The 18,565-nt window shown below is 43.9% G+C and overlaps 1 protein-coding gene across 1 annotated transcript in view; it reads right to left on the reverse strand.

Moving 5' to 3' along the window:
- Window positions 1-18,565, reverse strand: part of Prkn (parkin RBR E3 ubiquitin protein ligase) — an 884,626-nt gene that overhangs the window by 527,927 nt on the left and 338,134 nt on the right. The window contains exon 5 of the mRNA XM_048354412.1: window positions 988-1,106. Within this exon, the coding sequence (XP_048210369.1) occupies window positions 988-1,106 (119 nt within the window). The remainder of the gene's footprint in view (window positions 1-987; window positions 1,107-18,565) is intronic.

Below are 18,565 nucleotides of genomic sequence, written 5' to 3' on the forward strand. Positions count from 1 at the left end.
TCTGATGGGCCCCGGGGTGGCGGAGGCGGGTCTGATGGGCCCCGGGGTGGCGGAAGGCGGGTCTGATGGGCCCCGGGGTGGCGGAGGCGGGTCTGATGGGCCCCGGGGTGGCGGGGGCGGGTCTGATGGGCCCCGGGGTGGCGGAAGGCGGGTCTCGTGGCCCCCGGGGTGGCGGAAGGCCGGTCTCGTGGCCCCCGGGGTGGCGGGGGCGGGTCTGGTGGCCCCCGGGGTGGCAGAGGCGGGTCTCACGGCCCCCGGGGTGGCGGAAGGTGGGGTCTCACGGCCCCTGGAGTAGCGTCCACTGCGCTTGCTCTGGACAAATCTGGACCTCGTCCCCCTAAGCGGGTTTTCCTGTGTGGCTGAAATGGTGCGGGCCAGGGAAAGGGCGAGGAAGGCTTTTCCGGCCTCCTGTCACTCTCTCAGGCTTGAGGCCCTGGACCACGATTTCCCCTGGAACAGGGGCGGTCTTTAAGGTCCCTCACGGTGCCCATTAGTCCCACGCTTCCAGGGCTTTCCCGGCTCCATCCTGGCGCAGAGTGAGGCCACCCCGGGGTTTCTGGGTTGTGTACGGGCGTGGGTCACGGTCCCTGGGACTAAGATGGCACGTGGCCCCCTCGGATGCGTCCCAGCCATCCGCAGGCGCGAGCGCCCGGCCAGGGCCAGGCTGGGGGCCCGGCCTGCCGCGGCGCTGTCCGAGGCTGAACTGTCACTGGCTTGGGGTGACCTTCGGGGCCCCTTTCTGCAGGGAAGGGGGGGGCCCGTCATCTGCGTCCACCGAGGCCCCCGCACCCCAGGCTGCGCTCCGCGGGAGGCAGAGCAAGGAGACCCGGAGCCACCCTGGGCACGCGAGGCTTTTCCAGAGTGGAAGGACATCCAGAGCCCACAGGGAAGGTGCGGGAGGAGAAGGTCTCGGCCCCAGCCATGGGGACGCGCGCCCAGAGTCCCCGCTGACTCCCTCCCTCCCTCCCCGCGCAGCAGCCGCCTTACCTGGGCCAGGGTGAGGCTGGGCTGCCCGCAGGTGCCGCACCGCACCCGCAGCTTCCCCGGCTGCGCGCTGCCACACGGGCCTTTGCAGTAGACGTAGAAACGACTGTAGGTCGCCTCACCTGGTAGGACAAAACCACAGAAGAAGCAGCCCGTGAGTACAGCAAACCCCTGAGAAACACACACACACTCCCCAGGAGCCTCTCACACCCATGCATCACACGGTAAAGACACAATCCCTGTAATCTAGAAAAGTTGTTTTTGTGCTCCAGAGAGTGGGCAAATGCGCCACAATATTCACCTTGTCTATGTGACACACTGGAACTGGTACCGTGGAGGGGACCCATGGGATTGGGGGGGGGGGTGAGCGAGAGCGGGAAGGGGAAGGGTCCTGTACTCATCATCTGACATGCTGGTTGAATCTCTCTGGTGCAATTACTTAAAGATAATTTAAAAAAATCAAAATTAAAAGGGTGCAAGTGTTTCTCCCCTTGGCCACGGCCCTGCCCCATACAGAGAGCTGGGCAAGGTTGCGTGCCAGCCACACCAGGGAATTCAACGCACCCTGGGCTGCCCAGGTTCGCAAACCGGACAGGAAGTCTGGAGGCTGAGAAAACCACAGAGCCCTGCTCCTAAATTCTATTTCAAGCTTCTGTGCACAACTGTGAAGACTCTAACTATCTTGCTCTTAGAATCTTATCTGCGCAGACACACCAGCCCGTTCCTCATGATATGAACGACACGAGCCCTGCTCGCTGGGTTTTCAGGGACGGCGTGCCAAAATACAGTCACACAGAAGATAAAATAAGGGCCCTGGGTCCCGAAGAGCTTCCTAGATCCAGCAACCATGTAGAGAAGGGCGCTTTACAATTCATTAAATTTTCTCTCTTACAGAACCAACAGCCTTTGAATATTTCATTTTCAGGAGCAAAAGGAGAACCCCCCAATTTCATAATTAAATATTTCTAATCATTTCTAACAAGTATCCACATTCCAGCATAATATTACTACTATTCTCATGACTGAAAAAGAAAACTAATTTTATTCTGAAACATTTGCAATGAAGCAATTGCCTAAGTTTCTAAAATTGCTTAATAGTTATTTATTTCAACCTTACTGTTGCTATGGAGAAGGGAGTAAGATTGAATGTCATGACATAAAAATTAGTTTTCGTTTTTAATGGAATCATCAGAAGTATCTAGAAATAATAAGCAGCAGGCATTTCTTATTGTGAATGAACATTTCCAGCCTCCCAAATGCTATATATATGTATATATATGTATATATACATATATATGTATATATATATATACATATATATACTAAAAGCAGTGCAAATATAATGAAAAAAACCAACAGATTTTGGTCTTATGTAGGAAAGAATATTTAAGGACATTTAGACTGTCATGTGGTTAACCACCTTTATTAATATCATGATGACAAACTTTGTAATATGTAAAATCCAATAAAGATGCCAAGTTTTATAACTTTATGATTTGCAATATATTTTATAAGTGTTACTCTGCATAGATGAAAACCTAGCTCTCAGTGTGAAAGGGGAGATAGGATAAAAATATGTATCATTCAGTATTAAATTACTGTTTTTTGACACCTCTTTGTAGTTTCAGTGCCTTAGTAGGCCAAATATTCAAGTTATAAATATCACATTGTTATTGGTAAACAAAGTAATTACATAAGGATATATTCTTAAGATTATAGAGAGCATAGATGAAACATAAAACATGTGTTAATACAAGAGAAATATTTCTAACGTAAGATTGTGGGAACTGTGATAATTTTAACCTCTTCTAAGAACTTTCTGTGGGCATTTGGAGCTTTCGCTGTTAAAACCTTTATCAGCAGTATGGACAAACCCAGAATAAAAAATCAAAATTTTTTATAACCTGTTGTAAAGGCTATCCAATAAAAAAGGAAGAACCAAGAGAAGGGGGGAAGCAAAGCAAAAGCTCTGCCAAGGGGAGTCAGGGTTGCAGACCCCATCGTACCAGGAAGGAGTGGATTAGCCACAGTTTACATTATTCAAAGGAGTATCTCCCAAATAGCAGGGGATTCAATGCCAGTGCCGCCCCCCTCCTTCCCTTCAGGCCATGTAGCATTTGTGCTATTGTTTTCGCTAATGGCATTTCAAGGCTGAGTGGGAAGAGCAGATGCCCTTCAACCTCTACCGAGTCCTTGAGAAGTTACTCAGAAAATGCCACGTGCCTACATCGGTGCCCTAGAAGCACCCAGGATGACATGCAATCCATTACACCTTGCTTCCCAGAGCCCTGGGCGAGAGGGATTAATAGCCAGTCGAAGGAAGATCAAGGTCAGGCCAGTCCTGGCAGCAGCACATTTCAAGCTGGCGGCTCCACTTGGGCTGAGTGGCTGGGTAAATCATCCGAGTCCCTTCCAGAGTGCCTTCCCCATCTATTCAGCTGCTTAGCACAATTTAAAGTTGGCAAGCTTCTCTGCATTCTACTGTGACCCGGAGTACACCAGACAGACATAAAAACAACACCTTCACCATGTTCGGCCTCCTGAAGGGCCTGTGTGGCCGGAACTCTGGCAAGTGGAGTCCTAACTCCCAGGGCGTAGCCCATGACTCTGTGAGCCTTTCTGTGGGGACCCTGCTGCTGCCAGTCAGGAACGGGAGTCTCCCCATTTCCCTTCCTACTGGGCTTTGCAAGGCTTCTCGGAGTGGAGGACAACATAGCCCCACCTCACCTGACCTCCAAAGCGATTTTTTCACAGTACATCATGGGAGAGCATATATTTTTAAGGAAGTACATGTGCAGCAAAATATGATCATAGCCCTGTCCCTGCTTCTTGAAACACCCAGAATGTCACTGCTGTCTGTACCAATGGCTCCATGGATCAGCTACAGACTCCCATGCCCAACTCGCTTACCTTCCTGTACTCAGTCACCTAGGGAAGAACCTCAGCCTTGCTCAACTCCTATGAGTCTACCCGGGATAGACAGACGCAGGTCCTGAGTTGCCAAAACCAACCAGGTTCTGAACACCGCCAACTGCAGGGCTCAGAGAATCTTCCCTGGTCAAGTGTTTTTACATTTCTGTATGGTGGTTCTTTCACAAGTCCTTGACCATATTTTCTAGAATGTATGTTTCATGATCTAGATGCACTCAAATATGAAATGAATTAGAAACTACTATTCATAAAATACGGCAAACATCTTTACATATGATGAGGACAGAACCATTTTCTTTAGAGTGAACTGAAACTACTCATTGTTTCTAGTTTGAAACTGCATACAGAATTGGTCTAATTCTGTTGTACATGAAATCCATTCAGCTTGGAGGCCCTGAACCCCCTCTTCTCTGTGGCAAGACCTCAGTAAGATAAAGATCTCATCCTTTTCAGCTCAATTCAAAGTATGAGGAGAAAATTCACTCACTTGACAGGTCAAAGGGAACTTGATTATCTTAGCAGAACTCTCCTTTGAGAAAGTCAGGGTCGGCACTCTATGCAAGGCATGGAACATGGGAGCCACACGCTCACATCTGTTATTTTATGGCTTCTGGTTACATTCAGTAACTTAGCAAACAACAACTATTCATTACATCAATAAGTTTAAATGCTGTGAACATTGCAGGAGGAATGATAGTGTGAGGGTAAAATAACAACACAAAATTTTTTTAAAAATTCATGATTATCAAATATTTAGAGAATCCCTCCACCAGTCTAACTCACTAAACTAATACAATACATCCTTCAAAATGTGAGACTCTCACATTTGAAATCAATGACATTTCTGTTCCTAAGACCAGAAAATTATTCATGATGAATAAAATATAAAAATTAAATATCAAAATGTATAGAGGACTTAGTATAAGCAAATGCTAAGAGTTCATTTCTAACAATTTACCACCACCGAGTCACTCTAAAGGAGGGCAATCTTTGCACTTCTCACTCCAATCCTTGTCCAATAAGTTAGTAGAGCCAACTCATCCAACCATGCCATTCCACTGTTGCTACAAGCCCATGCTTAATCCCTGCAGAGTGACCAAGCTGATGCTAGAGCACAAGCAACTTGCCATTACATAACCATCCAGCCCCTGCCCGTGCTCCTAAAACACGCTTAGCACACTCTAGGTGGGGGGGGGGGGGGGGGGAGGGTGATGGGGAGGAGAGTCTACCTTTAAAAGTCATAACTTAATTCTCAATTTTTTTTTGCAAAGTATTTTAATTAATGCATCTGCAAAATGATTTCATCTGGTGAGGGAAAAACTGCTGATTAAATCTAATGCCTTTGCCTGATTTTTCAGGGGGTTGTTGTTGCCAATTTATTTTTTCATTATTCATTTTGAAAGTAATAAAAGAAACTCCCATGCCAAGACAAAACTGTAAAGTGAAACATAATTTGAAGATTAGGCTTAAATAAATAACAGGGCTCAGAGCCAAACAGAGCACATTCAGTTGCTTGTTCTTCCTGAAAATGGGCTAGGAGCAGGGCGTCCCGCCGGTGCCAGTGAAGGTACAGCCTGACAGCTGCCACGCACCGTAAGGCGAATGGGGCAGTTATGTCCTCGAGAGGCAATCTTCATTGCCCAGGACTTGCGCATCTTCCTTAAAGATGTGGCGATTCAGTGACTCTGAGAGCCCAGAGAACGTATTTCTCTCTCTCTCTCGTCACACACACATACACTCACACACAAATCACCTGAGGTTCCGTGTCTGTGTTCTCATCTGGACAATCAAGGTGGTAATAGTACCTAACAGAGAGTGTTGTAAGGATTGTTAAAGTAAAAATATGAGTAAAGCACTTAGCAAAGGTTGGATACAGAAGAGATGCTCAATGCATGTTTATTCCTACTTGCTGTCCCCAAACAGTACAAATGCTTTACTCCCAGGCCTAGAGTGGCCATTTCCCAACTTTTGTAAATGTGATTCTCACACATTGTTTAAATCTTAGATATGCTTTATGATTTACAAGTAGCTGAGGTGTAATTGTTAAATAGGTCTTTTAACATGGTTTCATACCTAAATTTTAAACACTTGCAGTAGTATGGAATATTTGTAAGTCATGATGGAAGGCCTTAAACGGATTTAAAGTTCACTAGAACCACTTTCTTCCATGAATCTCTTCTGCATTATGGTGCATTATGCCATGCAGGTAGGTAGACTTAACAGTTGAGTCTCTTCTTAGCCAGGTACAATCGGTCACCATTTCACAGCTGAGGAAACAGAAGGGATTGAGTTCAGGCCCCAGGACAGCAAGGAGGGTACAAGAATGACCTGGAGACTTGCATGAAAGCTTTTCTGATCACAAAGCACCCATGGTCCCCTAAGCTATGAAGTGAAACTATGTCTCTGGTGGCTTCCACCAAATGCTGCAGGGGAACTGATTTCATTGCTCAGAAAAAGTGTCACTGTAACCCCAGTTGGCAGGTATGGACCATGGCAGCAGTCATGAGAACCATCTCAGTTCCCGCCATACCATCTCCAGTTCCTTCATTTGATCAGCACTGAAGGTTTCATGGAAATTTCCATTAACATTTTATGGTGCTGGTATTCAGTGAAAATGTGCAGTTACACCAATTATCAATGTGGACAATTTGCCTCTCAGCAAATGTAATACCAAGGAATGGCAATCCAGGTGATAACTGGGAAGAGTTTTTTATTTACCTTTGCAGAACTGATTCTTTCCCTGACATGTAAAAAGTCATTTTAGTGTCCTGATTTTAAATACTTTAGGTGTTAGGAAAGAAAACCTACTAAGTAAATGAACACTGAAGAATGACATTAATTAGGGAAGCTAGTAAGCAAGGTGCAAGCCTGTACACTCCACATTCTTCACTTGATCTTATCGGCAATAGCTAAAGTAATTAGTTCTGTATAAATATTTTAAGTATAATAATTCTGAGCTTTCCTACTATCACTAAGTAAGCCTCTTACAGAATCTGAAGCTTAAACTATTTTGTTTCAACTCTATCAAATGATAAGACAAAATGAACAATATTAACAGACCTGAAGACTGTTTTAAAGCCTTTGCTGTGTTGAGACTATACTACCACTTAAAACAGGAGAAGAAATATTTTCCTGTAGTGGCAGGGTGATCAGTTAGAAACGCATAATAATGTCATCATTGGTTGGAAAAATGATACAATTATTTGCTTTTCTGAACTTCAGAGGTAGTATAAGAAGTATACCTCTACAAGTAAGTAATAGGCTCATGCAAGGTGGAGGAACAGCGAAGAGCTAAGGAGACGCCCCCCCCCCCCCAGGTCCTCTTAGTGAAATTTAAAAGAGAAAGACTTGCTTATTAGCAACTACTAAGGGAGGAATGAAGATAAGAATGTGTAAGCCCTCTGTACATCAACTTTATAATAACAGTAAGACACTGGGAAGAAAATGCTAGTTTTTCAGGTACTATCTAGTTTACTAAGTGCATTTATACCTGATTGGCCCGAAGAGTGTGGCTAGAGGAAGGGAACAGTGGTAAAGAAGCTGGGGCGGGGGGTGCTCCAAACGACGTAGAGGAACATTAGAGACCCATCTGGATTCGTTCCATCAACTGACATCACAGCAAATGGGGCGGGAACTCTGTGCTTGACACTGTCCTCAGCTAAGGTCAGCCATACCCCAAGCGAGACAAGCCGATGAAGGGTAAGGCTGGATTCATAAACGCGGTAAAGACATTTGCAATGCAGATGCAACAGGGGTGCCCTTCTTAGAGGAGTGGAAAGCACCCTAACGCTGTGGGCTCGGAGTACTGGGGTGCAACCTCAGGTTGCACCCCAGATCACAAGAGCCTGGGCTCAGCATCGGCTCTATGGAGAGCTTGCTTCAAGTCTCAGGTGTTGCAGCAGGTCCATGTTGCCTGGGAATCAGGTCTTCAACAAACTTTCACAGGGTACAGAGGATACCAACAGGCCCAGTGAGTGAGGGAAGAGAAGCTTAGAAGTGAGAACAATTCAACACAGAACAGTTCTGTGACTTCCAATCCAGCGCACACTGTTAGCACTGTGTTAGCTGAGACTGTAGTACCACGGGCATCCCGAGTATTCATGACAGTCCCGGCAAGACAAGCTGGGCCTACTCCATTCACCCTACATTGTGCAGAGCAGTCAGTGGCTTTGAGGCTACACCTAGCTTTGATGATTCCCTTTTATCAAGCAATAGTTTTGATCTGAGTTCCTCTATTTTGAGTGTAAGTCCCCAAACAGAATGACTATTCACCTTTTTTATTCAAGAAATCAACTACCGTACTATTAGTGAATGATTCTTTACAAAGCTGGCACAGGGAAAACTGAAAGACAGTCACCATTTTCTATTCTAAGATCAGAAAGGAGTCATGAATAATTGGAGTTACTAAGTGGACACACAATAGGAGGAAGACAGAATTGCATCTTTGAGGTCTGATCTCAAGTTTTTGTTTTTCGGTTTGTTTGTTGGTTTTTTAAAATTCAGATTCTATATGAAGTTTACTTGGAGAACAATACTTATTTGGAGGATAATAGAAAAGCTTAGACCAAGAAACAATATAAAAAGGAGTTGATCTACCATACATGCCACCTAAATCAGGTTACAAGTTTTAAGTCAGGGCAGAATAAGTATTTTTCCAAGTGTCCTATTTTAATCCACAGATACCAAGATGCACTGACAAAGCTCCCAGCTCTGATAACAAAAGCAACTCTCTTTTCTAGACAGAAAGGTAAACGTGACTGAGCATACTTGCGAAGGCATTGGGAAAAACTGGGAAGAAAAATGTGAACAAAATAATATTTATATGTGTTTAAACAATGTATCTGAAAATTAATGATTTTTAATCACAAAAAAGAGAAATCAACTACCATCTATCTAATGGACCATCCCCACGCACAAACTGAAAAATAATTTATATGTACCAATAAACCATTATATCTGTGAATATGCCAAATCATATTAGAAACCCAGACCCATGAACATATCAGTCACACCGAATATAGCCTCCTCACCTGAGACCATGAAAGGAAGAACAGTGCAAGAATGAGATGTGGCAGGCATACCGACGCCATGACCGCTCAAGTACGGGACCTCGGCCTCCTTCCCGGACTCCCTTTGCAGCACTGTTTCTCTTGCCCCTAAGCTATCACTCACTTCAAACGGTCACGTAGGCTTGCATTTCACAAGTCTGCAGCTGAATGGCTCTGGGCCTGCGGTTTGCCAACTTCTTATCTGGTCTCCTAACAGGATGTTTACCTACATCTCTGTCAGCTCCTTACCATGCATCCTCCTTCTCAACGCCGCAGCCTCTTTCATCTTCCCTTGGCCATTCGATACTGTTCTGTGTGAAGTGCAGTGTGTTATCTGAAAGTTAGTATTAGTAATTAAGACTGGAGTAAAAAACCTGTGACGCCAATCACTCAGGCTAGCAAGTGGACTGTCAGGAGTACTTGGGAATGTCTGTCTCCTCCTCCGTCCCTTCCTTAAGTAGTTTTCTAATGGTTTACCTAAAGGTAACTCGTAACTCTGTAAATTGCTTTTGGATTAATTTCCTAAAGTAAATCTTTGATCACATCATTCTCCGGATACGTCTCCTCATTTCTTCTCAAATATGACTGAAAGCCCATTGATTAGGAAATTGAGCACTTTCATAGTTTACTTTTCTTATGTTCTACTCTTGTTATGCATGTCCAAGCTAAGCTGACACATCAACACTTGCAAGTATTCTAGAAGATCGAGAACTTTCTCTCTGTGCCATCTAGCGTGGCAGCTGTGAGCCATATACGCGTGTTGGGCACATGAAGTGTGGCGTAGGTAGCCAAAAATTAGATTTTTAGTGTTTGCTACATAGGATTAATTTAAAGTTACACTGCCAGCTGTGGTTGCTGGCTACTTGAATTTAAGCAGCACAAGGCTAACAGAAAGTACATTACAGTCTTCTGTTTTATTTAAGTTCCCAGACTTGGTGATATTATTTGTAAATTTGAAAATTTTTTCCAGCATACACAACAATCATTTCTGTCCAGTAAGATTGTTAATGCTGGAAAAATAAGGCTTGTTGGACATTTCTTTGTTGATAGACAGATACCCCTAATTTATCTGGTCCATTATAGAATGGTCATAACACCTGATTACACACCCCCCCTCATAAATTGGTGGATTAAATAAAAACTTTTTACATGGTTTATTTCATGTTTGCTTGCAAGTCATAATTTTACATTGACACACCTTATTTATTTACTTTTATTGTTATGCTGAAGGTGATATACGAAGGGGTTATAGTTATATAAGTCAGGCATTATGTACATTTCTTTTGTGCCAATGTCACCCCTTTCCTTAGTTTCTCCCAGTTGTATAGTTTGTTTTCAACATGTCTAGTGAGTACAGCTGCTGCGTACACATTTTTATTTGGGGGGACAGAAGATGTTTAAGTATCTAGCTAATAGCTTCTTCTTTAAGTACGGTATTCACCTTCCTTCCTTTCTCTTTATGCCCACCTAAAACATCAAAAGATATTTCATTTCTCTCTTTCTACATAGCTTAATCCCATCATCTTTTGGCATCCAGATGTACCACTTCTACAGAAAATCCTAACTAATTTCTTCACCAAATGAAAACGGGTCACATGGTGGTCACATTTTTCCTCTCAGAGTACTTAAATCCTTTCTAGCCTAATATATCTCTATCTGTCTATCTATCTATCTATCTATCTATCTATCTATCTATCTATCTATCTATCTATCTATCTATCTATGTGTATGTATATATACATATATATACATTTGCCTGGCATTTCATATCCTAAGGTACTTTGGGAGAAAAAGCCTTTATTTTATTGCATTCTTCTTAGTGACCATGAATATAAATTGTTAACACTGCAGGGAGAAATCAAGAGACTAGGCTGGAAGCTACCAGTGTGGTAGGAGAAACTCTTTTACCTTGGAAAAGATGAAACCACCATAAACTGACCTTAAAATAACTTAATCTCAGTGACAATATAATGAAGAATATTCTTCCAGTCCTATTAAAATGACAGACAGCTTGATAATTATTTTTTGCAGTGTCAGGATTCTAAAGCTAAATGTTTCTCAGCTTCTGTTATTTGGCAGTGCTAAATGAAAGATTAACTATAAATTGGTTATAAATCTTCATTTAACTATAGCAGGCAGGGAAGGTTGCATTGTAACAGCCATGTTTGTGCCATCACTAAGAAAATGAGAAGCCTTATTTTAATTTTATTAAGACTATTGCAATGATCATTCATTCTGTGTAACTGGCCCTGGCGTTGAGGATGACGTCTTTGGTGGTCATCCCTGAATATGTAAACTGGCCTGAAATCAATGAGCAACTTAGTGAGCCTTCTGGCCTCCAGTGGGCAGAGGCTGCCTCTTTTGACTCACTGCAGCCTCTGTCTGCAGGTATATATTCCTACTGAAGACTACCTTCACTTTTCCAACTAGATTATCCAAACCCAACAATCTGCTCCTGGAAAACAGCCCATTCTAAACCCAGTTTGCCTGACATTTTAGGGCAATGACCTGTTTGATCACCTGCCCAAACCATACGGAAGCATGACTCTCATCTCACTATAATCTCACAAGTGGTCCCCAGAAGCTCCATCATCACTCCTCAGTGTTAGAGCCACTTACACTAGCCAGGACAGCTGCGTGGGTACCTCTCACACACCGAGCTGCTTTCTGCTGAATCAAAGAGAACAGGGATCCCATGATCGTTTTTTTGTTTGTTTGTTTGTTTGTTTTTGCCAGTCCTGGGCCTTGGACTCAGGGCCTGAGCACTGTCCCTGGCTTCTTCCCGCTCAAGGCTAGCACTCTGCCACTTGAGCCACAGCGCCGCTTCTGGCCGTTTTCTGTATATGTGGTGCTGGGGAATCGAACCTAGGGCCTCGTGTATCCGAGGCAGGCACTCTTGCCACTAGGCTATATCCCCAGCCCCCCATGATCGTTTTAAGACTCAGCAAAATCTTAACCAAAAAAGAAACTCTTCTGGCTATGGATCTGAATATTGGGAAGATTACTTCTGAGGGCAAAATTAGGGCCTTGAAATAAAGCAAGAGTCCCATTATTTAAGCAACTTAGGTTAAATCTGACTTAGTTATAATTATGACATAGGAATTATGCCCCATGAAGCCTGCAATTGACTCAGTTCTAACTTATGACTGGATGTATATATTGTAAAGACTAAACGTTTCATATATAAATAAATACATTACAATTCAATAAATCTACATGTACAGCTAAAGTATACATCCTATAATTGAAGAATCTCTTTAATTAATGCCATAAGAACGAAAATAACAGCTTTTTAAATTTTGATAACTTTTCTACAAATAACCATCTGATCCTAGATGCTCACCAGAAGTTTCTCAGATGATAAGGTCACTACACTTTCTCCTTTCCTACCTACTAGAAGGAGGATATAATTCGGCTTAATTTTCTGTTTGCTTTGTTTTGATTAAAATAAAATGTTCCATATTGATGATAACAAATGATTAAAATAACCTCATTTTTATAGTTGTAGAGAAAAATAAAACTATGGATTATCTATCATCTATATATTCTCTATTTTCGACTTATCCATTTATTATCTATACTACCCCCCCCCCCCATTTCCTTTCAGCCTTTGGGGAAAGCCCACGGATGCAGCAGAAGTAGAATGAAAACTGGAAGAAGGGAAACGTGGGCAGAAGCAGAGCCGCAGCAGGAGGGTCTCGCGGCAGGCGAGCTGCTCTGTACATCTTGGTGGTACTGGAAAGGTGAGGGGCACCAGCCATTGGAGTTACCAACCTCAGGAAGCTGTGCTGGCCCCACCACGTGGGTGGGAAAGCCAGCTCCGCCCAGGGCAGGCTTGTGAAGAGGGAGAGACACCTAGGTGGGAGGCAGTCAGCTCTGGAGAGACGGCAGCTGGGTCAGGGCTGGGGTGGGTGGTGGGCCTGTTGTGAGCATTCTAACAAATCCACATAGCTGGGGCTGGGGCCTAGAGATGGGTGCTTAAGTTCACCAGGAAACTCTGATGCACCCACAGTGAGCACAGGAGTGGAAACACTCCTTTAAAGATGCATGAGATTCAGACATCAAGAGGAGAGGTCAGACATTCCAGGAGCGGCGTGTTCTTGGCCGGGGCTGGCAGGAAGCCTTTGGGGGCCTTGCTGCCATTGGCAGGGTACTTGGTGCTCAAGGTTGTCTGTGACGGTGAATTAAAACATCCGCCGTGTAATCTGCTTTCTCTCTCTGCTGCCAACCATATGCCCCCTTGCTTAGACAACACATTCAATTTAAACTACCCAAGGGCTCAACTTGTTTTTGCAGAAAATTTTCCACAAAATCTGCTATAACCTAGTAGATTCAGAGATCTCTACAATACTTCTATATCTCACAACTGCATAGTTGACCACCAGAGTTTAGTTAAGATAATAAAAACTGACAAGCCATTCCCACATTCCCCTTCTCCAATATCCTGCACTGTTCATGACTAGTTTTACTTCATTTCTAAATTGAATTGCATATTGCAAAATTTGGCCAGATGAATCTTTGCATAGATACTGTGCCTTGCTTTGCCAGAGATGGTTTTTATTCCGAATGAACAGGAAAAGGCAGTACTGGGCTCTGAATGCATTTAGGCTTTAAAATAAAGATGAAAAGCACGTGTATCATCCAACTGTCATCCACAGAGTAGAGAAGAAAGTCTATTTTAAGAGAATAATGTCTTTCTACTCTATTTCACAAATGGTGATCTACAACTAAACCACTTTTGTTTAGATTCATTGGTGTTTCCTTGATTTGTTTCTTCGGTCAATAAGTAAATACATTTTACATGTTAAATGATGCCTGAGCTGGCAGTGTAGTATGAAAACAGCAATAAACATCACTGACCTGAAAGGAGTAGACATCATTGAAGTTTCTGTTTCATAAATTCTGCTTCTTAGCACAAAAATTAATTAAGATGTTTTCTCTTCTGAGTTGATGACTGTGAGATGTTGTCTTAGCACAAAACTAAGGAGCAGAATAGCCTCACACTCTTTCCCATTCACCATGCAATCATTTTGGATGATACTTTCCACCCCTGTCAGATACTGCCTACTGAGCACACAGATCTGTGCCCGCCGGATGTTACATTCTGTTGAAGAGCCCTGAAAAGCTGATATTTATTTCATGAGTTTTGCAGATGAAAACTGAGTTCAGCAGTGTAATTTGCCCAGAATGGAAGGGCCGTGGGAATGTTGTTTGTGCGATTTTAAGCCTAGTTCTATGTGACTCCAATGTCCTGGGCTTTCTGCTAGGGTACATTCTAGCCTTTTGAGACTGTATGTGACACTTGGAAGGTAACATGAAACTAAAAACAAAATTCTAAGCTGGAGAGAAAGGAGGAAAAGGACACAATACCATGTTGGATTTATGAATAACTGGAGTAAGATATAAGATGGGCTATTTAACAGCTGAATAATTTGGGTCAAGTATTTAACAGGTTCTGACCTCACTGTATCTTACAATAGAAGTAGTAATATATGCAACTTTGGGTAATTAAGAAAAACAAACAGAACAAAACACCACAGTTTGGCATGTGTGTGCAAATACCGTGCATGAAAATGATCAGAGAAAAGCCAGGTATACCCAGAGCCCATGGGAGAAAGAAATCTCACCAGAAAGGTAAATGAATGATTCAACTAATCAATCAATCAAGGGAAAAAAATCAAGATTCAAGTACAAGCTGAGACCAAAATCCAAAGATGCCTAGGAAGAGCTATTGGTAGCACAGGAACGAGGAGCAGAGAGTCCTTAAGGGCTGGGACGAGTCACCTACAAACAGCACCCCAGAAAATGCCGAGTTCCATCCGCTCACCACCTTCTGAGATGGCTTATATTGTAAATGTGTGTCTAGCTAGCACGGCTCTGAAATCACCCTGTATTGTTTAGGCAGATAGCCAATGCTCTCATTCCTGTTTATTTACAAGGAGTTGGATGAGAAAGAAAGAAGGAAGAGAATACAACACGCGAATGCCACCCAGATCCATCCAATGGCTCATTACGGGAGTCTCCCTTGTTATCTCACGTGTGACAGTCTGGAGGGGCAGTTTGCTCCTGCTGCCGTTGTTTCTCTCCGCGGCCTCTAATGCATGGGTGCGTAGAGTAGGGAATTGTTTCTCCTCCTCTTGCTCTTCCCACCCTCAGTGCCCGGCAGCTCACGATCTTGCACTGGCTGTTACTTGGAGGCATCACATTGACAGGAAAATGAGGCAGACTTCAACAACTGCAGTTTCATCGCTCGACTGTGGCATTTCTTTGTCATTTACATGGTTGATAAATGGAATTTGTTAAACTACGAGAAACAAGATGCTGTTCCTAACATCCCACCCTCGTTGCCGATTTTGACGGCTCCCTAAAAACAAAACATGAAAGTGTCTGCGCAGCAGCTCCAGGACTTGGACAGACTTGGAGCGTCCGTGAACGGCAAGCGGGGCCTTGGCTGGCATGGGTGCCCTTCGTACGATATCACGGTGGCATCGCCAGAGCTTACAACAACGGCTCCAAAGCTGTCAGCCAAATATCCTAGGCTTACAAAGCACCATTTTGCATAGCCTATGGTTGCCTAGAATTATTTATTTTTTTCCTGATATTTTCTACTATTTAATTAGTACATATGAATTTCACAAAGGAATTTCACATATTTCCACACATGCGAATAATGTACCTTGACAAATGTATCCCTTCCTCCCCATGTTACTTCATTTCTGAAGATAATTTTACTAAAAAATACGCAAACCTTAAATATTTATAGGACTAAAGAGGAAAAATAGGCTCCGAGATATAACTATCCAACTAAAGATAAATAATGTCAGAAAAATATTCTTGATAGATTTGAGTTGAGGGAAAATTATAAGATGGTAAGTCTCTGTTGTATGATTTTGTAATCTGAGCTTGACAATGACATAAATCACTACAAATGAATTTTCAAAAGAATCAGCTGCATGGTGAATGCAGATACCGACGATCATGGTAGTTCCATCCACGCTATGGTTAATGAGATACATGTTGGAGAAAAGATACATATGATGACAAGGAGAAGAGCTGGTAGGTTGTTTGGAAGCAGAGACTGTGGCTTAGAAGCCAACACTTGAGTTGTAACCTTGGGCAACATGAGAGGTAGGATTCTGAGATGGTCCTCGGGACACTGGTCCTTCAGTTAAGTGTCTTCCACACCCCTCCTCCTTGGATGGGTAACACATGCACAAGGATTGGAGATTACCCTTATTCTGAGGTTACACTATCTGGCAATGGTGGAGGATGCTTACAGGTGCACTGAACGTCTCCATAGTCAGTTTACTCTAAGTTAATGGAGAGGGGGACACCATTGGTGGGCCTGACCTACCACAGAAACTTTTAAACAATCCATTCTTCCCCAAAAGAATGTGGGTGGAGCATCCTGATGACTTAGAAGCCGTGACTTCAGTGTGCATGTTCACGAGAGCGAGAGAGGGACACGGGTCAGGGCTCTGAGCTGGCCAGCAGCCAGCAAGGCAGCTGTGCCTTTGTTCCTACAACAGCAGAGCTGAATTCTGCCCACACCACAGAGATTGGAAAAAAATAAACACAAACTTCTGAGGAAACATGGCCAATCGTTATTTAGACTGCCACCTTGTCCAGGCTACGCTGAGGGCTCCGTTCAGCAGTGCTCAGACTCGTGACCTATGGACACTGTGAGATCTGGAGTGTCAAATGTGTGGCAACTCGTTATACAGCAAAAAAGCAAAAACCAGAGTCATGTAGGTGAGATGCTTCCATGGCTTCATTAAGCATCAGTTTTCACAGCATGCAAAGGGGATAATACTAGACCATCGCCACAGGACTCCATGGGGTGATGAGGACTCAGTAAAGGTCATAATAACAGTAGTAGCTCTGGCACTGCAGTGCACAGTGAAGTAATCGCAATCTGTTGGAACATCAAGACAGATATGCTTACAGATACAAGGGACACGGAACTTAGGCTAGTTAATGTATTTGTATATGTGGACTGGAGGTTGAAAACAGAAGTCAATCTATCATCAAACCTAACAACATCCAAACACAGACTTGTATATGTACATGGACCATCAGAAAACACACACACACACACACACACACACACACACACACACACACAGAGACACACACACCCTGACTCTACCAGGAACAACAAATTATTCCTTTCTACAAATATACTTCATTCTCCCACCTCTGTCTCTTGTCCATGTTCTGCTTCTCCCCAGAGACATGTCATGCCCCACCCTACCTGTAACCCCCATCCCTTCTGCCCTGCTAGCTTAGGGTCACGTGACACCCACAGTGTGCCAAGGCTGTCCCTCTGCCTTGTCATATTATCTCAATAACAATCATGGGACGTGAGCATGTCTATTATCCTTTCCCATCCCTTTTACAAGACAGGAAATGAAGGCTCAGAAAGGCTGGCCTCTCATGTTCTTACTGCGAGAACAGGAACTTGGCAGTCAGCTCCAGCTGGCCCCTCGCATCAGTGCCGAGAAGTGATGGGGCTTGTGTGAGAGAGAGGGCCACCGGGCCTCCTGTCCCCACGGAGCCTCCCGTGGGAAGACAGCCGAGTCAGCGGGGCCACGCCCGCCGGCCGGTGCTGACGCTCAACTTCACGACTCCTTTGGAGTTTCTTAGGCTTGGGATCATTTTCTTTTAGAAGAAAATCAAATGCAAAGACTAGAAAATCTTCATCAAGTGGGTGTTGGGGCCACAGGCTATGCCTGTCTGGGGGCCCAGCCTCTTTGCATTCGTGGGTTCTCTGCTTGGCTTTGCCCGGGCTGCCACGCATGCGGTCACCACGGTGCCGTTGAAGCTTTAACCAGGACACCTGGTGTCACGTGGGCCGGGTGTTAATTTAATAGAATAGACACTCCATCCTCGTTCACTTTCTTCCTGAGCTGCCTGTGTGGAAAAACACAAGTTGTGGGAAAGAGGAGGTTTGTGGCAACTGGACTCAAGTCTCTCGGAGCTTCAACAGAACCATCTCACAGGAATGATGTTGACCACCCAGATTTGTGAAAATGAAAAAACAAAACAAAACCTCTGTGCACATGGCTTCATGTATATTTGCATACATAAATTAAGGTTAGACATGAGAGGTAGACACACACACAATCACCTATACATACAGTGGGAAGCACTAATCACCAGAGGAGTCTACAGGAGTTGGAGGAAAGCATCAAGAAGGTTAAAAAATAATCAGTAAAATCAGAAAACCTGGGTGTATATGGAAGAACTTGATGAAAAAGCGTCAGAGAGGGAATGCAAATGAGATTTAGAGCTTCGCACGGGTGGCTCATACCTGTAATCCTAACTATTCAGGTCTGAGGACCACGGTTCAAAGCCAGCATAGGCAAGAAAGTCTGAGAGACTCTTATCTCCAATTAACTGCCCAAACACCAGAAGTGGAGTTGTGGCTCAAGTGGTAGAGCATGATCCTTGAGTGAAAAAGCTCAGGGAAAACACCCAGGATATAAGCTGCAGGACCGGTGCACGCGCACGAATGTGTTCACACAGACAGACAGACAGAGACAGATTTAGAGAAGCCAAAAATATGTAAGGGTTGTGTTCTTCCAAAATGAGAGACAGAG

This window comes from Perognathus longimembris, chromosome 9, assembly GCF_023159225.1.
Source record: "Perognathus longimembris pacificus isolate PPM17 chromosome 9, ASM2315922v1, whole genome shotgun sequence".
Taxonomy (NCBI): domain Eukaryota; kingdom Metazoa; phylum Chordata; class Mammalia; order Rodentia; family Heteromyidae; genus Perognathus; species Perognathus longimembris.